This window comes from Calypte anna, chromosome 6, assembly GCF_003957555.1.
Source record: "Calypte anna isolate BGI_N300 chromosome 6, bCalAnn1_v1.p, whole genome shotgun sequence".
Classification (NCBI taxonomy): Eukaryota; Metazoa; Chordata; class Aves; order Apodiformes; family Trochilidae; genus Calypte; species Calypte anna.
This window is the reverse complement of record NC_044252.1, coordinates 10,767,916-10,788,772: the sequence shown is the minus strand read 5'-3', so window position 1 is coordinate 10,788,772 and position 20,857 is coordinate 10,767,916. Positions and strand designations below refer to the sequence as shown.

The following is a 20,857-nucleotide window of genomic DNA, read 5'->3' as shown; positions in this document are numbered from 1 at the left end:
TATTTCATAGCTGTGCACTGTGCTTTAAAACCACTGCCTTTGTCACAACATCAGACCCATTTATCTGCAATGCTTTTCAGTTTGAAAAGAAAGTCATGTGATGACATTCTTCACTTCACTTCACTTGAATAAACTAAGACAAACAGTACACAACAGCTGAAGTCACCTCCACCCTGCCATGTGATATGAGACCGGTGACCCTTCCATGAACCAGTCAACACTTTTAACAGAAATAACATTAACATCCACCCTTGCCCCATCAACCTAAGCATGATGCAAAGCAATTTTGAAGCTGTCACCCGAGACTGATTTTTTTCCAATATATTTTATCCATGCTAATGACTCTTTAATCAAGATTTCTTTATTTATCCGACTAGGAACAACAGTAGACGTGGACTTTTTCTTGGGCTGCTAGGAACAGCAACACTCTACAGAAAGCCTCATGAGCTCTGCCACTGGGAGAGGCTGATACACATTAGACACTGCCCAGAAGACTATCCTCTACTTAAATATGAAGTTACAGAAGCCTTGACCGAGTTTTCCTTAAGTTAAAAGGGTGATTACATATTGTTTTCTTGTGCTTTTTTTCTACCATCCAAGGTTAAGCTTATTTTTATTGGCTTTGGCTAAAGCACACCCTTTCAAATCAGGATTTGGAATCCAGCATTTGAGAAGCCTGTTTTTCCAGACTTCTAAACTACTTTTCAGATGCTTATGACAAACATTCTGGTGTAGCAGAGTAAAAAAAACTCCTCAAAGATTTAAGTCAACTCCATTAAACCAGGGTAATTACAAGAACAAACAAATCTCAAAGGCATAGATCCTATTTTCTAGAATTCAGGTCCATAAGTCTTTTAAATTACCAAAGCCAGAAGAACCACCATTTTTTCCCCCCTCCCCAAAAAAAGAAAAATCTCTGAACAGTTTGCTGTGTCATAGCCTACACAGCCAGTCAAGATGTCTGTACTTTTTGTTTAACTGTTTTTACTGGTGGAGGCAGTGGTCAAGTAAAAAATTTCACTATTGCAAAGCTCTTGCAATCCAGCAAACAAAAACAGATGCCTCCTGAGCCACACATAACCCTGGAAATGAAGCTGTGTTCAGGCCATAACATGACTGGCAGCAGAGCTGTGCCATTTGGAAGGCTGCTGTTAAACCTACAGCCTCTACTGAAAGAAATTAACCTGCTGGGAAGATGAAAGCCATAGATCTCCCCTTAGATCTACCTGGACACTCAACCCAACCACCAATGGAGTGGTAATTCGCTAATGAATCAATGTAATATTCTGCCCATGAAAAAGTCAGGGTTCCCATTCATCTCAGACCCATGAACATTTTGTATACAGTGGCAAGTTCAGGGACTGCTCAAAGGCAACGGGTGACTGAAAAGCAGGGTTCTCACTCTAAATGAAAATATACAGGTGGAAAAATACAATTCCAGGCCCTGCTAAAGGTACTAAGTGACTGACAAGTACCTCTGAAAATTGGTCCCTAAGACAAACAGCTAAGTCATATTTAACTGGCCAATTAAGATGAGTTAAAAACTCAGCATTCTAAAACTGTGACTTTTATTTTCCTAGACAAAAGGTAATGGTAACCTCTTAAATGAAGATGATTTCTTGTATTAGAATTTGAAATTGCTCGCAGGCTGCAGATCCCTTTTGAGGGAGCAGGGAACAGATTATAAATTCTTTGTATTTTGTACTTTCCTTTCAGGGTAAAGTAAGCATGAGACAGGAGAAATTTTTCTATTATTTTTGAGGATTTCTTTTTCTCCCAGAAGTTTAGCTCTGGAAAGCACTAGCTCAATGTGCACAAATAAGAAGATCTAATCAGCTTGCACACACAAACCCGAAGTGTGAATATGATGCCCACTTTAGAGTCTTATCATAGAATCAGAATTGGCTGGGTTGGAAGGGACCTCAGAGATCATCAAGTCCAACCCTTGAACCACCATTGCGGTTGCTAGACCATGGCACTGAGTGCCACATCCAGTCTCTTTTTAAATATCTCCAGGGATGGAGAATCCACTACTTCCCTGGGCAGCCCATTCCAATGTCTGATCACCCTCTCTGTAAAGAAATTCTTTCTAATGTCCAACCTAAACCTCCCCTGGCACAACTTAAGACCATGCCCTCTTGTCTTGTTGAAAGTAGTCTGGGAAAAGAGACCAACCCCCACCCGGCTACACCCTCCTTTCAGGTAGTTGTAGAGAGTGATGAGGCCTGAGCCTCCTCTTCTTCAGGCTGAACAGCCCCAGCTCCCTCAGCCTCTCCTCATAGGGTCTGTGCTTGAGTCCCTTCACCAGCCTGGTTGCCCTCCTTTGGACCTGCTCCAGGACCTCGATATCCTTCCTGAACTGAGGGGCCCAGAACTGGACACAGTACTCGAGGTGTGGCCTCACCAGGGCTGAGTACAGGGGCAGAAGATGGAATGAGCAGACTAAATGTAAGACATGAAAGGAAGGAAGGACAGCTACTGCATTCTACCACTCCCTGTACAAAGCAGAGACTTCACAGATCCAGATGGCAGCATCCAGTCACAGCTACAGCTGCCGAGCTCAAGTCACTGATGGCACTGACTCCATCCTGAGTCAGACAGCTGAGTTAAGAACAAGGTTTGGGAACAAATACAGGTTGGCTGCTGAAATCATGTTAGGCTCTCTCAAGACAAGGAAGTCACTGGGTGACCCAAGCTCCTTAGGACTGCTACTGGGTAACATTCCTGTCATAATCATCATTGCTCACCCTGAAAAGTAAATAATGTAACAAACCAATTCTAAGCTGCAGTAATGGGGCTTTTCTCCATCATACTCTTCTGTCTGTTCTGCTTCCTTCCTTCACATCACCTTAAGCAAATCTTTTCCTTCACCGACTACATTGTTTTTCCTGTTTAAGGAACAAGAGATGAACCAGAGCTAGACTTTCCTCAGGCTTTGAATTCCCTGTTGAGCTCCATGCAATGACAGCTGAACTGCTGCTGTTTGGTCACCGAGAATCAATTTGTCATTGCTTATACTTATGGTGTTGGCAGAATTAGGAAACCTTTTTTCTGCCCCCTGCCCAAGAGTATGTTATTTTGGGCACTTTGCTGAAATGCAGCCAACACTAAGTTTATGTTTAAAGATCTTCCTAAACATACTCGGATATCACATAGCACATTAGACACACATCATCCAAGGCTATGAAAATTTTGAGAAACCTTAACTTTTGATCTCAAAACAAAAATCACTGGATTACCACTAGATTCACACAGGTTTTGCATCTAATACAGAGCTGGATGAATCAAGCTTTCATATGATCTAACACACTGCATAGTGAAAATTTCACAGTTCTATGTCAGCAGAGGCATTTAATTAAGCAATTAAAAGAAATGTGACTTACATATTCCTTCACATTTTTTGTCTTCACAGCTTTGTATGAGTAATACGCAGGATACAGCATCCCAAACACCAGCCTATTAGAAAATAAAAAGAATTTTCAGAATCTGTGATGCTGTATATGACACAACAGTGACAATATACAAATAGAACAATGCATACAACTTTAAAAAAAATTCCATTCTCTCACTTGAAAACAAATTAAGTCACAATTCATAGGCTGCTTGGAAGAAGTTTAGCAATACACAAAAATAGTGCAACATGAGCAGAAAAGGGTGTATGCCCTTAAGACAAGAGTTTGGTAAGACTGCCTCTAATAGATAATGCAAACTCAACAGCTCTCCTGGTTCAGCTACAAGTAAAACCAGTTCTGCAGCATATTCATACCAGAAGACTGTTTGCCATTAACAGTGTTACCACACTTAGAGCCTTTAACAACTATTGGTAGGTAATCAGAATCCTCTTTTATGGGATTACCAGAAGATCCTTCAAAAGCAATTCTATACCAAGATGAACTACATAATTTTATCTCCTTTTGCTAGAACGCTGCAACAGCAACACACGGAAATGGAGGCCATCAGAAACTAATCCTGATTTATTCAGACAGCAAATCTTCACTGAAACTCATCAAAAGTTAGGTGCAGAGCAGGGTGAGAGTGTGCCAAGCAATCTATGCCGAGAGCAGAATCAGAAAAAAAGCTGCACTAACACAGCTTTGTGACAACACAGGATTTACCAGTAAGTCTTGGCCACTGACTAGTGGAGAAACTCTTCATGAGAAATTGAACATCCATAGTTACCATCTCCTTGACAAATACAAGAGCTCCACACTTTCATTTGACCAGCTTGTTGCACTTTTTTAAGCCAGGCAGTGTCCAGCTCTTAGTTCCAGCTGGCCTAAAGCAGCAATTACAGAAAAGTCAAGCTACCTCTCTGCAGCATCACTTACACCTTGCTCAGGATGGTTATGTGGGAGAACTCTACACTTCTAGGGATATTCAGAGATCTTCCAAGAAAGTTAAGAACTCTTAAGTCATTTAACTTCTCTCAGTTAGGTGAGGGAAGATGCATCATGTGGTTGTTTTTTATTTTTCAGTAAGAGTCCACCTTGACAGACTTGGTAGTTAAGATTTCAAGTCAAATGGTTGACATTTACCAAAGTAAATAATCAACTAAAATTTCAAGTTTTCTGGTTGTGTCAGGTAGCTTTAAATAAGTAGCTCTACCTACAGAGCCACTGCAGAAGACTGCATGACATTAACAAGCTTTACTTTTAAACCCAGGAAAGAATTCCTAAAACTTTTAGACCAGTTTGAAATAAACCACCTTATAAGCACCACTGTGATATGTAAGCTGAAAACTTCAGGGTACTAAAGTCATTTCCAGAAGTTAACTTGTAGTCCACAAATGAAAAAACATATGGAATTCTTAACAAAAAAGGGAAAATACTTTCTTCAGCATTACAGATACCACAGAGAGAGAGTTTCTCCATCTTTACTGTGAGACAAACACTGATACCCATAGAAGGAAGCCTGTTGCAGGGGCAGAGGAATACTAACAGCAATACTGATGTTAAGCTAAAAATGCCACAAGTGAAGGGGAATGATAACCATATGGAAGTGTAATTCCAGAACCCTTCACATTTTAAAGGGCCATATGAAGTCATCTAGTTCAAACTCAAACCTCAAATCTTGCTCAAACCAAGGCTGATGCCAAATTTAGACCAGGCTGCTTAAAGCTTCAGTCAGGTCTTGGAAGACTTCCCAGGATATTTCACATCCTCTCTAAACAACCTATTCCAAATTCCTATTCCAAATTGTAGCTGTGTCCACTCAGAACCATTAGTTTATGACCATTGCCTCGCTTGACTGAGTAGCACAGCAAGAGAATGGGCCTGGCTCTTATGGCCTCCAAAAAGCTCCATCAAATTGCAAATAATTTCCCCAAAGCCTTCTCTTCTCTGGCTGAACAGGCCCAGTTCATTCAGACTGTCCTCACAAGTCATATTCTATGACCATCTTGGTGGCCTCCACTGAACTTCCTGAAACAGATTAACATCTTGCACTAAAACCAGTCACAGTCACATGTGTGAGTCTCACATCTACATCCCCATCCTCGCCTGAACATCTAATAAGTATACATTTCCTCATAACTTAAAAATTATAACACACAATTTGAGAAAAAACCTCAAATGATGAGACATGTATTTTCTCACCTTTATAGAACAAAGAAAATTAAATGGTTTTAATTGCACTGAGGACAATGAATTACTGCCCAATTATAAGTCAGCATCAAAGCTAATTAATAATGTATAGCTCTCTTCTAGGATGCATTCTAGTCCAAAACACTGGATATCTGACAAATCTTCTGTGGCATGTAGTCAATCTTTGCATACATTTACCCACACAACAGAGCTGTTAATGGCTGATAGCTGCAGAGGAGCTGAAGAACACTTCAAACAGGTCTCCATGAGATCAGATCCCCAGGAGATACAGTGTGGGAAGGGATGGTGCATTGCAGATCACTTAAAACAATATTGATATGAAAAGGTATAGCTGGTGTACCACAGCAGATGTTTAAAACCTCATTCTGGATACTCAGAATTTCACAATTCATGCTAAACTGGAGTTAAGAGGAGATGGTTTCTGAAGCTCTTTAGTCTGTATGGGCAAGCTGCTTCTCCACCACAGCAGTTTACCTTCATGCTTCAGCTGCTGAAATGCTTTTTGAAAGAGTCCAGACTACTTGAGTTCCAGTTCAGCACACTAATCTGTAGAAGCCTGTCCAAATACAGCTCTACTACACTCCAAAAACCTTTCATCCTAAAGCCAAGAAAAAAAGTCAAAAAACCCAGAATTATTTTATCTCCAACTTGGAAAAAAAAAACCTGACAAGTTAAAAACCTCACTTCACCCAAATAACAGGAGATCAAGAAGAAACAGAAGGAAAATGAGACCAACTACCCTTGATTTTGATGAACTTCCATTGACATCTCCTTCGGTTTTGGCCCTGTGAAATACTCAGTTTAGTAGCCCATCATCTGTAATGGTTCTCACCTTTCCTTGTTCTTCTGGATGAATTTATAACCATTAAGTATCAGGGATAAGGAAAGTCTTATTAATCCTAAAAACATAGCACAAACTTTATAAGGGCAGATGTATATTTTTTCAAATACATAATCCAAAACCACAGAAGTGGTTATGAGCATCATACCCACTACCAACACTCAGACCACTGTACAACGGTCTCTCCCAGATAAAAAATACTAGAAAGATATTTAAATGACTACTAGTAGCATGCACATCTAAGTTTCTTTCTATGAAACCTATGAGAGTCTCAATCTTTTTGATTTACAACTTTTTGGTCTACACTTTTCCTCTCACTTTACTTTCATGCAAGCACTAATTCTATCTAAAAAAAAAATTTTAAAAATTATTCTAAAATTTAAGCAGCAATTTCAATGTGTCATCCTCTAAAATCTGGTAGAAAAAAGAATTGAGACAACAGAATTGAGAACACCGTTTCAAAAATAATTGATCTTCAAGCAGAAAGCCTATTGTAGTTAACAGTAAAAAGATCACAAAACTAAGCTAAAGACAACCTGAAGTTAAATGAGAACACTAGCACAAACCAAGCACAATAAAGGTGGGTAGTTTTCCCCAGCTTGTGAGTCTTCCTGTTACTCAATGATAGTAAAATCAGGAGTCAGACAATTCCCTATTTTAGCACCCAAATTTTTCTCTTAAAGAATTCTTCTAAAAACCACTTTTGAAACCAAAGAACAAGAAACTTCATGCCATAATATATCATTACTTTGTTAGAGTTCAATAGTGCTGTAACATCAAAGTGTTAGAAAACCTGCCACTTGTTCACTATAAGTGGATAGACTGGACTAAAATAAAAAACAGCACATTTAGCCACTAACAACAGGAGCCAGGACTGAGAAGTTTTTACCTCCTTACAACCTGACATTTTAAGTGCCTGGTGATACCACTGCCAACTCCAGCATCACTATCTCCTTCACATGGGCAAAGACATCTTAGTTAACACTGCCAAGCAGATTAACACTAAAAACACCAACTTTTCACCAGTGACTGTAGTTGAAAGTCAGCAAATTCACTTTTACACTCAATCTATACATGAAAGATGAGTACAGAAGCAGGAGATCACTACATCTGACTGAAGTAGAAACACATGGAACAGGAGCAGCGGGGAGCCTGGGCACAATCAGTATCATTGATTTAAATGGCTACAACAGCCCAGAATTTTCTAATAGGTTTCCCTTTGCATTGATAGCTCCCAAATACGTCAGAGCTGCAAGCAACATATACTGCTCCACATTATAAACACATCCCTTTTCTGGTATTTCGACACGCTTCAAGGCTTTTCACACTGAAATCTTACTTTATTTTACTAGTAGATATATGGATAATCCTGCTTACCATTGTAATTTTATTGCCAGCTATTTCAGTTTTTCATCTGTACTCAGCAAATGTAGCATTCTCAGACACTCTCTCTACAGACATTTTGCTCACTTAAAGCAAAATGTTTCTCAAATATATTAGTACATGGGGATCAAAAGACCAAAAAAAAAGTATTAAAAAGCCTTGAAATATTAAAAAAATGTATTGTGTATCCATATGGCAATATTAAAGCAAACATCATCTATTTCCTGTATTATCACATGAACGACAGTCTTACAATTTAAATGGCTATAAAGTGCACAACTATTAGAGAAATTCATTTCTGAAGCAAAGAAACTGAGTTTGCATTTGAGTAGTAACTAAAAAAGTCACCAGCACAGTAAACAATTTAAGTAATTTCTTTTTTAATAAAAACAAATCAAAGCCACCGAGTAGCTAAAAAGGACTGCTTGCATCCAGACACCAAAAATGCTAAGCCATTAAACCAACAATACATTTGAGATTTCTGTCTGTTCGGCTTGCCCAAGAATTGCCCCCAGCAAGGAAGAGTGGCACTTAATGCTTTTGTGCCTCTGAAATGCAGAAAGACAAGGACCAAAAGGGTTCTCTTGCAGTAAAAGCCATACAGGAAACTCGTTTAGTAGGAGATAGTTTGGAGACAATGCTATTTGCTGAGCTCCTGCTTCTTAACAAGTTGGATAACAGAGATGGCAAGGATTTGCCCACTACCTGACAGATTGGTGATCTTGGCACAGACTGATACAGAGCCATTTGTTATTGTGTGCATCTACAGTGGAAATAAGCAAGATAGGGATACAAGCAGTAAGGGATCACTTTACAGTATTCCATGGGTTGTAAGATAAAAGAATCCTCCCCATTACCTCAAAACCACGGAAGTAAATATAAATACCTGATAAACTTCATTACTTTGCTGACCATGCCTAGTTCCCCTTCCCAATACTAGTCTTTACCTACAAGTTATGGTAGAAGCATCTTCCACTTCTGTCATATATACACACAAGTTTCTCCAAGAGCTGGTCAGACATCATGGAAATACCAGAAGTTACGTAGGTGACTCCCAGTTCTGTGAGTGGTAAGAAAGCCTTAATTGTGCTCTTGTACCTATGCAGAAACTAGGCCTGAAGTTCTTAGAATTACTTTCTATATGAAATATAATTACTGATCCGTGTTAGGGCTAGGGATTTCAGCTAAAGCAAGATGATTTTTTAAGGGAGGATTGATAATGGAAAGTAACTCCTCAACAATGCCTCCACTGAGGTTTCAATCAGCACAGGCTGGAAAAGCATAAACATTTGTTTCCACTGTATGCTACTCATATCCTTGTAAGCCACTCCCATAAGAGATAAGTAGTTTGAAGGGTTGTTGTTGTTTGGGTTTCTTTTGGCTGTGAAGTGGTACAGCTCATCAGTTATGCACTCAGTTACAACAAGCTCAAAATAAAGCATGAGGAGTACCTGTAAGAATCCTACTCGGGAAAAATCCAAAAGTAAACAAAACAGAAAACCAAACAAAAAGAAATAGCCTCCCCCCCCCCCCAAAAAAAACCAAAAACCCAAACAAACCAAAAAGCCTGCAATTACCCAGAAAAAGCAAGACTTTCTCACAACCATTAACACCACCTGAGGGTTACAACTGTGTAGTAAGTTATAGACTAAGCCAGATGTCTCCTAGGTTTCTACAGGCCTAAATTCACCCTAGAATTTTAGTCCTGAATGTTTTTGAAAGGCACTATCCTTAACAAATTCCTCCTCTCCAGCACCTGACAGAATTTAGTTTCACTTTGCAACTGTGACATTAAGTATTCAAGTAATCACAAATAATACAATTGCACCAAAATGCTCGCCTGCAACAGGGATTGTGGAGCATGAGGATAAATTCCTGAACCTCACACCAAACTGCATCCTGCTTTTTCTTTCAAACTCTGCCTGGGCAGGGGAAAATTATATAAATCCTATTAAAAGGACATGTCTGCCAACAGTAGCAAACCTTAAAGTCAGCAACTACTTCAGCAGGTTACAGTCATCAAAAGGCAAAGCTGCAATCAAAAGCCAGTCTATTAAAATCTTCATAGCATCCTTACATAGAGAATATCCCCAAAATCCATGGAAAAAAGACTTATTGGTAAGAGAATATACCCAGGAGCACTGACAAATGGGAATAAAGTACATTCTTGAGTAGAGCAAGAAAGCTATTAGCCTTCCAGCTTAGGAAGCAGGAATTCTCCAAAGCAACTGTCAGATTCTTCCAAAGCACAACATAACCAAAAGTAATGCAATTACTAAGTCAAAAATCACCTTACAGTTTTAAGGAGAAAGTGACCCTACTACCAATCCTATCAGAACACAAGACTTTCCTATGTCAGTAACATTGCTTTAATAAGCCCTAAGCATAATAATTACAAACAATCTGAGACAATTACACCTTTCTTTCAATGCAGAACTCCAGGCTCCATTACGTGCACCCTATCCACTTGTATTTACAAAATGCTATTTTATATACTTAACTCGAAATCAGGAGCTGTTGACAGACACTCTTCAAGTTCTCTCAACAGAAACAGCCCTGCCTGAACGTTGAAGGAACTCTAAAAAGAGCACACAAAAAGATTTTTTTTAATTATCTTCTCTACAGCATGTTCTACACTGGAATTTGTGCAGAAGCACTGACATAAGATACAACAGCAAGATACAATAGCAAGATTGATCGCTTATTTGCATAGGCTCAACCAGGTTTCTCTCAGAGAAAACAAAATTTGGATGCCAAGAGAACATTCAAAGCTTTAACCCATTTTCTCTGCAGAGAAAAAATTGGATCCAATATGAGATCAAAAAAATTAGATCCCAAACTAGGTCCAAAATGAGGATTTACCTTTCTTGTCAATAAGTTAGGCAAAATCCACTGATAAATACATACTCCTAAGAATTCCCATTTATTTTCTCCATATGCTCAAAAAAAGAGTTGAAAGCATTGGAAACTTTCATAGTATTTTCTGGGTTGTCAGCTTGCCATTCTACTTGCTACTACAAAATCTTACATAATAAAGACCAGGGTCCTAACTAACAATGGACACACATTAGATGCGCTGCCTTCCTCAGCAAGAATTAACCTTGAATGTCTGACTTGCAGCCTATTAGGGCAGTTCAGTCAGGCAAATACATCACAAACACAAGTCCCTCAAGTCCTGCTCTCCCAGCAACAAACCTGAAGTATGTGTATCATTTACAGCTCTCTGTCAGGGGCCTGCAGCAGTCAGGAATAAGGTAATGCTAAAAAGCAAAAAGCAAAATCCAGGCTACTCTCTCTAAGGAACCAGCCTGGAGACTTTTTCACATGGACAAGATGCATCAATGCTCTGACAGCAGAGCTCACCCAATCACTCTCTTCTCAGAGATGACAGGGTGGAAAAAAAAAAAAGCTTTTGAAGCAACTCACCTCTTGTTCACAGAGAGATCACATACATGCTTAGGGAGAAGGTACTGCATGTCTGTCTCACTAGAAGAACATCTGGAGATTCTAATGCCTATGTCTGGAGATGTGTGTCCAACCTTGTGCACTGACCAACTTTTCTTGTGGTGCTGGATAGCCCATTTTAACAAAAGGGTATAAGCCTGGAGATACCATCACCATGTCATGAAAAACAAAACAACACGAAAGAAACTAGCTCTCAGACCCTGTTCAAATAATACTGTCAAAAGGCCCAACAAATACAGTAGTACAGTAGAAAATTCAAAAAAAGCTAGTAGTGGAAAGCAGAATAGAACACACAGCAGGAATAGAAAATGTTATATAACTCTTAGTCACTTCTCTGTATGCCTACCTATTCATGGCTTTATTTTTTTTACGTATTAGTCCACTCCCGTAACAGCCTCCTGACTACCCCTGGATTATTTCCTGTTTACAGACTTACTCAGCTCCACCACACATGCAGTACAATCAGCAGGTAAACTCATAATTTCCAAGCACCCACACAGAGGAACTGAAACAAGATGTATCTGTAACACTTCCAGCATGATAAAGAACAAACTCTGAAGGCCTTTGGTGCAGAGTAACCCTTAGCAGTTCACCTAGATCTCACCTCAAGCTCAACAGAGGAATTCCATCTCTGCTGGAGAAGTATCCATTTCCACAGCTGGTAACACTTAGCTAAAACTCAAGTTTAAGTTATTTTCCTTCAGACCTACTGTGATTGGTTTATGATTTTACCTGTTGCTATGACTGTTTACCACTGGGACCAAAATATTTGCAGCCTCACAGCAGCCACCTGTGGCATCAGGAAGGAGAACAGCTCAACAGAGTCAGCCAACAAGTAGGAATGAGTGCTTCTACTTCTCACCCAGCTCTTTCAAGAGCCTGACTTTTTTCAGAGAAAAACATGTGCCCTTCAACTTTTAGATAATCAGCAACACCTGGCAGCTGGAATAAAAACAGTCAAACTCAAGTTTTCTGCAGGTATTTTCTATTTAGTGCATGCATGAATAAGCTTACTCTATGGACAAGGTGAGCAAGAGCACAGTTAAGACTGCCATTATATTTTCAATTTAAAGATGAAAGCTGATACCAACATGTATGTTCAAAGAAATCACCACATGACATAAATCCTATTAGAGATGATTATGCTCTAGCAGAGTTTACATCATGGTGACTGACACAGAAACACATGTATAAGCTTCCTTTTTTTGAGAGTTCTATACACTTAATATGAGGTACTACCACCCAGTTGCTCTCAATCTAGTATACTTCTGACGAGCTCCTAAAAGATGTCACAAAGTTAATGCTGATGAAGTGCTGACCAAGGTTAACAGGAACCTTACACATTCAAGAATGATGTGTTTAATCTTGTTATGAAGTTTATAGTTACTTATGCATTTGATACTTAGTTTTTTGGCTTTGATAAATTGAAGTAAAAAGTTACCAGCTCCCTCATTTATTTTTTTTTAACTACTTACTATTATTACTTTGTGTCTATTGTCTTGAAAATAATTTTGGAAGCTCCTACTTGTTTTAACAAGGTCTTAATTTCTGTATAAGAAAATTAAGTCCTTCGTATCATAGATACTTCAGAAGAATCCAGGAGACCTTACAGACACCTTCCATTTTACTCTAATTGATACACTAAAAATTGCTCATTATAGCTTTTACTCATGAAAAGTCAGTGACCACTTCTTTTCAAAGGCTTCTCTGCCCCATGCCACAGTAAGTTCTGAAACAAGCAGAGATAGATGGATGTTTGGAGACCCAAACTGACATTAAGAGAATAAAGCAATGACTATCAGCTCAGTACTGCTGGTTCTTGCACATTTTAAAACACATTTAGCAGTCTTAAAGTTTCAGCTCTTGGAGATGTTGAATATTCCTGATTACATGACCAGGTAAGAATCAGTTTTGCATGTGAAGAACAGCTCTTATCCAGCACAAAATTGCTACAGAAACAATAAGATAGCAGAGTTAAGAACAGCAATTCTAATTAAGTGACAAAAATTCGCAACACCGAAACATATAGTTTGATAAAAACAAAAAAAATAGTGCCAAAAATACAGGAACACCAGATCTCCAGAATAAAATACAAAATGCTCAGAAAAAATATATTCTTATTACATCAATTGTACATAATGTCTAAAGTAGCCTCACTTACTGCTGCATTTAATCTCAAAGCAAGATAACTCTGTATTTTAAGTGGCAATAATGTCTTTCAGCAAGAAGACAAATTTGTTTGCCTAAAAGGATCCAAGGCCAGTTTTTAATTTGTTAGCACTAACTTGCAGGTATTTACCCTACATTATACTATCTTCAACCAAGCTATGGAAGTCTGGATTGGAAGCTGTGCATAACAGCACAACATAGACAGTCAAGTCCCAGTTGCATGAGTGGGGAAGAAATCCTTTGCAACAAAGTTTTCAAGCATATTTTCCCTATTGTCTCTGCAGATGTAAAAGGAAAAGGCAACCTGATATACCTAACATTCAGACTGTTCAAGTTGAATAACCCAGTACTCCTGAGACTATTTTCAAAATTATACAAAAAAGTTTTTATTCTCTCAAGTTAAGACTATAAAGTGGCGCTTGCCTCAACCATTTTTGGAATCTAAAGCTTGTTCAGCTTTGGAAAAAGGCTTTACAGCTATTCAGCACACTGGAGTTTTCCCATCCCTGCCTCAGCTATCATGCACAGTCTAGACTCATTCCCTCTAATGCCAGACAGTTAAAAAACACGGACTTCAGCTTGGATTCTTCCTGTTTCAACTTGGCTTTTTCCCCTTACACCAGCCTGCTAGAGACTTGGAAACTCTCACAAGTTAAAATCCACAACCGTGTCACTGCTTGCTGCTCTAACAGAGTGTATTCTCAACGTTTTTGGAGCACTGTCAACAGAACTGGCTATACAAAACTAACATTTAAAATAGGAGTGGTCCCAGCTAAGAATTGCTTCTACTTGTTCCAAGGAAAACCACATTTTATTTTTGAGCCATTTGCAAGTGAGAGATAAACCACACTGCACGTAACAATACATGCATCATATGACTTGCACTTTATTAAGAAGTGTCCAACACTGCTACAGGGCCCAGAGGCCCAGAAAGCTCATTACACATCCTATAACTTAAGGGTGCTGCTGCAGACCAGCCTCAAGGTGCTCCTGAAAAAACACTACAAAAAGAGAATTTGAGCAAAGAAAAAAGTGCAACCACGCATCAACTGTTCAAGTAAAAATTAATGTCTTACCTCTTCACCAGACAGCTAGTTTTCTTGCTTTTTCATTTTTTAGAAGTTATTTACATCTCAGTTTCTATCTTAAGGACCCCAATATCCAAACAATTCTGTTAACCTTATGACCCAGAGAAGTGTTTCTGAAGCCTCCTAGAGCATTCAAAAACCAAACTTCCCCATTGTACCCAGGAAAAAGCTTCTTCTATGAAATTTGTATTTGGCAGATACTGGTAACATCTGGATTTTTCATTCCAAAGTAGACGTGCTTCCTCTGTTATAACTGGTACTTCAAGAACTCCGTGAATATGCTCTTGGATAGACACCAAGTCAAGAAATGAAAACATACAGAATCTCTACGAAACTTGCACATATAATTACATTAGTGACTTAAACATTTAAGTCAAAAATACCATTCTAAAAGATACCTTTGTTCCCTCCATTTTGAACACATATAACTTCTTGTTTTTTCTTTAGAGATTCATGCACTAGCAAAGTAGTTTGAGAGGTGGGTTTTGTTCTTAGAAACAGATAATGCACACTATGCTAATTAATCAAAGGTTCATTTTTTAGATAATTCTCTTAAGACAAATATACTGGATTGGTAATACATAAACAGGCTACAAAACCAGAAGATAGAGAGTGAACCCTATGGCAAAGGGTTGGAACCAGAAGATCTTTAAGATCTCTTCTAATCCAAGACATTCTGTGATTCTATTAATATGTGGGGTGTTTTGATTTTTTCAGAAACCCTCACTTGCCAAATGTGAATGCCAGGTAATTTGTCTCTTTATACAAATATAAATTCCATTTTCTCTCAAGAATTCAGGTTTACCTTTTATTCACAAAAAACTACCACTCAGAGTTCTAAATGTAGAACAGTAAAACCAATGCTGCTTATATTGCATCTATGGCAAACTAATGACTGCCAAAGCAGTAATTTAAAACATGTATTTTATGTTAATGTGGATACCCTGTCTTCCAAGTAAACTTCAAGCTGTTCAGTGCTGAAAAATGTGAATAGGTCAGCTTCTAAAGCAGTCTAATAGTAAATACACTTCAGCTGAGTATCACTAGAGACATAAGGGGAACCATGTGTTCTAAAATTAAGTCCTAGTCTGAGGAAAAAATTTAGCAGACAAAAGAGAATAAGAAGAGCACAAAGCCAAAGAATTAACTTTTCTTTTTTTAATATTGCAGTTTAAGGTAATGTTACAAAACTATAAAAACTAATCAAGTCATCTCCAAGCTAGTGATCATTTTCCTCACTGTACTCTGCATGGTTTTGATTAATGAGTTACAAAACAGGGTGGAGGAAGGACATAACAAAACCAGGCAGTGGTGGGAAGGCACAAGCACAAACTGTCTTCTGATTTCCCCTCTGAGCACTGCAAGTTCCAACAGCTTTATTAGCAGGAGAAAGTAGTACATTACATCATACTTCTCACTTCAGGAAAAAAACATGCTTTATGAATCCTTGCACTTAAACACTGGGTTCAAGGTTTTTGAAAGAAACTGCACTTAATTTTCAACATCCAACTGTCTTCAGGGTATACAAGCACTATTTCAAAGATTACAAAAATGGGGAAAACATTCATCTAGTTAAAGCCACTTCCATGTTGATGCTTGCAAACTAGCTATAGAACACCACAGAAACAGAAATAACACCCTATCATTTTGTTCGTGATAAACTCACCTGGAAAGTAATAATGATGACAAAAGAGTGAGCCATTGTGGAGTGTTTTATTTCTCCCTGTGTCCAAAACAATCTCAGATTGTTTATTCAGTGCCACCAAGGCCAGTCATGTTTGAAGTCAGACAAGTCAGCAAAAGACTCACAATAATCTTTCCTAGATTATACACCTCAGCTCATTTGTCCAGTAGTAAACTTCTACAGTTTCAGCAGACAGACAGTATTGTTTTCAGCTTTAATAGTTTCTTCTACAAAAACCTAATTTTTTCACATAATAGCACAGGTTTTGATGTTTATAAATTTCAAAAGCAGAATAAAAAGGATAAAAAAGCTAAGAAAAAGCTTCTTTACCCATGAAGCACCATAACAGATGGTTTTGCCAGTTATGTTTTACACACATTATTAAATAATTTCCTATCAAGGATTAAGTGTATTGAGTCAAAGCAGCTATTTCTTTATATATCAGTTTGGCATGAGATCTTCCTCAGCCTTATGTCAGCAAAATAACCAGGAAAGACAAACCATTCCATCTAGGCTGCAGAAATGCACAAGCCCAAAAGATGCTCAGTGGAAGCAGACATTGGTTTGTGGAACACACAGGAGTGGAGGTTGTTTGTTTTAATTAGAAACTCCATTTTGTGCCAGACCACGCAGCTCTTGGTATTTCTTTATCTACAACGCACAGGACACAGCTGTGGATCTCTGCACGTTTTGTAACAGAGCACATGCCAAGATCATTAAGTAAGAACGTCAGACTCCACAGAACGCCTCGAGTAGTGCTCCATCTGTTTGGAGCAAACTTGAGTCCACCCTCCTGCCAGAGACTGTGTACACCAACCACACATGCTCTGCATCTGCAGAATCCCATAAACACGGGAGAGAAAAGAGCAGCCGGACTGCACAGCAACTGCTGACCTAAGGTAAGGTGTGCAAGGCAGGCAGTGATAACACTTAAGTCTAACAAATTTACAGAGATAGACAGCTTGCATTGCACCAACTCATAGAATAGGTATTACCAGTCAAGTTAGTGAGCAGATGCTTTTTGCTGTACATATTAGGACTGCCTGAGAAGCTGAACTATCAAACAGAAGTGCTCCGATTTCATTGCTCAGCCATGTAAATTATTTTAAACTTTTAAACAGACAATACATGTAATCCCTAGACTTACATATGCTTACAGATTTCAACCTATAAAATTTAAGACCCTTTAAAAAAATCTGACACTTTGTTTGATTAGAACAACTGCACAGTTATTACTAGAACTAGTTTTACTACAAGAAAGAATAAACAATGACATGCAAGTGAAGAATCATTTCAGAGTACACATTAACCAGTCCAGTAATATGCTGATGCCAAAAACAATGCTGGTTTTGTCCTGCAACTTTTAATTCTCAACACAGCATGGACCTAGCAACTACACAACAGCAGCAGGGGCTGGTGCAGTTCACTGCAACTCACAAAAGATTAACCTCTTTAGAGCAGGCTAATTTTCACTTGGCTTGACAAAACAACCAGACTCACTCTGTGGCCACACAATTTCTGGACCCTGTGGAAAGTGGAGGATGAGGAGAGGGCAAAAGGCAGGATGGCCTCTCCTAGGAACAGACCAGTGAGATCTGTGTAAACCTAGCATAAAATGCCAAGGAAAACAGATACATGGTGACTGAATCTTTACAGTTCTGTGGTAAGACAGACATTTCAGCACATCTCTCTCCATTGCTGTCACTCACTATGGCAGCAATTCCCTTTTTTCCCCCAGAGGTGCAGAAGCAGTTTTAGGCCTTGAAACTGGAAGGATACCAGAAAGGCATTCAGCATCTGAACGTGCTCAGTCCTTTGTACTTATGCCAAGAGAAGAGCAGGCTACAAACAGTCAAAGAAACTCTCCTACAAACAGGCCTTCTGACTTGAAGACTGGGCTGTATATAGCTATTCCTTCCACACAGCAGGTGATGTTATCACTAGTTCTCTGATGAATTAATGTTGTTTCAAGACAACATATTTGACAGCATGTTGATTAGCAAACAAGAGACTAAATATTTTTTTACTTATTGCTATTAATTAAAAAAATCTACTCTAAGAGCAAGACATAATCGAGGCTTACAAACAAAGCATACACAGTTACATAAAACATCACCACAAAGCTAAACCAGATATTCCTGACAACACTCCCATCAATACAGAAGCTATGGCTTCAGCCACCCATTCTCTGTCTAGCAATTCTAGGGGCAGCTGGATGTCTGGAAATGTTGAACAACAACAGTATTAAAAGCAGAGTAAGAGAATGCCTTGGAAACTACCACAGAAGAAACAGTTCTAGTCTGTAAAGCAGCAAAAGCTGAAAGAGGCTAATACTCCTGCCTACCTTCAGGTCACCTTCTGTGTGCCCCAACCAGTCTTCATCCAACTGAATGCTGTTACAATTATAATCTAACATCAGAACCAAGGAATGCTTTACAAATCTTTACTTGTTCATCTTTTGGTCCTTGCAGGGTGGGGAAGGCAGGCATAACAAGTACAAGCAGACAGAGAGGTAACTATTAGTACACAAGACATTCTCCTGTGGGCCACTACAACTCTCCCTTATGACAGTCACAACTGATGACCAACTTAACTGAAAACAAAACATGTACTACTTAAACAGGAGGGTAGAGAGAGTGCTGCAAATCAACACAGATGGGGGAACTTTCATTTTTAAGTCAGGAGGGGGGGTAGGGAAGAGATTAACAGATTACAACAGTCTGCTTTAACAGATTGCAAGAACAAAATGGCCATATACTTTGTATTTAGAATGCTTCTCATCTTTGCTTGGCACATGAGGATAGTCTGATCTCATCCATACCAGGCTGTGACTGACAAGGACTCAGCATGTTTACTATTAAATACTGTCTCAGCAACTGAAGTGTACACAATTGCTCAGACCTTACAAATGAGAAGAATGAGCAATCAAAGCAGACTAAAAGTCAGGCACAGGCTCTATTATAAGTTAGCAAGATGGTCAGCCACAAATTGAAAAAGTCATTCACAGAATCACAGAAAATTAGAGGTTGGAAGGAACCTCTGGAGATCAACCTAGTCCAACCTCCCTGCCAGAGGAGGTTTCAACTACAACCAGTTGTACAGGATGATGTCCAGGTAGGTTTTGAATGTCTCCAGAGACAGAGACCTCATCACCTCTCTGGGTGGCCTGTTCCAGTGCTCTGTTGCTCCTATAGTAAAAAAGTTCTTCCTTCTGTTTCATTTGAACTTCCTGTGTTCCAGGTTGTGACCACTACCCCTTGTACTACTGTCACTGAACATGACTGAAATGGTCTGGTCCCATCACCCTAACACCCACCCTCTAGGTATTTGTAAGAAATTATGAGATCCCCTCAGTATTCTCAAGGCTGAACAGACCCAGCTACCTCAGCCTTTCCTCATAGGGTAGATGCTCCAGTCCCCTACTTGTCTTGGTGGCTCTGCTCTGGACTCTATACAGCAGTTACTTGTCCTTCATGAACTGGGAAGCCCAGAATTGAACCCAGCATTCCAGACAGGACTTTTTCCAGGGCCAGGGAGAAGAACCTCTCTCAACCTGCTTGCCACACTCTTCTTGATGTACCCCAGGATGCCATTTGCCTTCTTGGTAACAGGGACACATTGCTGGCACATGACCATCCTGCTTTCCAACAGAACCTCCCAGGTATTTTTCTATGGAGCTGCTTTGCAGCAGGTCAGCCCCTAACCTGTGCACAGGGTTATTCCTCCCCAGGTGCAGCACCCTACACTTGCCTTGCTGAACTCATGGAGTTTCTCTCTGCCCAATTCTCCAGCCTGTCCAGGTCATGCTGGATGACAGCACAGCCCTCTGGTATGTCAACCAGCCCTCCCAGTTTTCTATCATCAGCAAACTTTCTGAGAGTGTACTCTGTCCCTTCATCCAGGTCACTTATGACTATATTGAACATGGCTGGACCCAGTACTGACCACTGGGGAACACCACTTGTTTCTGACCTCCAAGTAGGCTCTATACCACTAATGAAAACCCTTTGAGTTCTTTGAGACAGTTTTTAACCCACTTCACTGTCCATTCATCTAACCCACACCTCCTAAGCTTGCCTATGAGGATGCTGTGGGAGATGGAGTTAAAAGCTTTACTGAAGTCAAGGTTGCCAACATCCACTGCCCTCCTTTCATCTATCCATCCAGTCACACTATTGTAGAAGGCTATTAAATTAGTCAGACATGACTTCCCCTTGGTGAATCCATGGTGACTACTTTTGATAACTTAATTTTCCTCCACATCCTTTGGGATGATGCCCAGAACAAGCTGTTCCATCATATTTCCAGGAATGAAGGTGAGACTGACTGGACTGTAGTTTCCTGGGTCTTCATAACTGCCCTGTTTGAAGACTGGGGTGACACTTGCATTCCTCCAGTCCTCAGGTACCTTGCCTGTTCTCCAGGACCTTTCAACCATGATGGAGAATGGCTGAGCAATTACTTCTGCCAGCTCCCTCAGCACTCACAGATGTATCCCATCAGGACTCCTGGACTTGTGGATACCCAGTTTACTAAGCTGCTCTCTAACTTGATCCTCCTCTACCAAGGAAAAGTCTTCTTTCATCCAGACTTTCTCTGTTACCTTCAAAATCTGGGACTCCTA

General features: G+C 39.5%; 1 protein-coding gene across 2 annotated transcripts in view; it reads right to left on the bottom strand.

Moving 5' to 3' along the window:
• REEP3 (receptor accessory protein 3) overlaps nt 1–20,857 on the bottom strand; it is a 42,722-nt gene that overhangs the window by 17,692 nt on the left and 4,173 nt on the right. Inside the window, exons 2-3 of one of the 2 annotated variants that reach the window (XM_030453267.1) lie at nt 10,328–10,405; nt 3,384–3,456 (exon numbers count right to left, since the gene is read on the bottom strand). In XM_030453267.1, the coding sequence (XP_030309127.1) occupies nt 3,384–3,443 (60 nt within the window). In that variant the 5' untranslated portion in view covers nt 3,444–3,456; nt 10,328–10,405. The remainder of the gene's footprint in view (nt 1–3,383; nt 3,457–10,327; nt 10,406–20,857) is intronic. The other variant, XM_030453266.1, reaches the window with a different exon arrangement.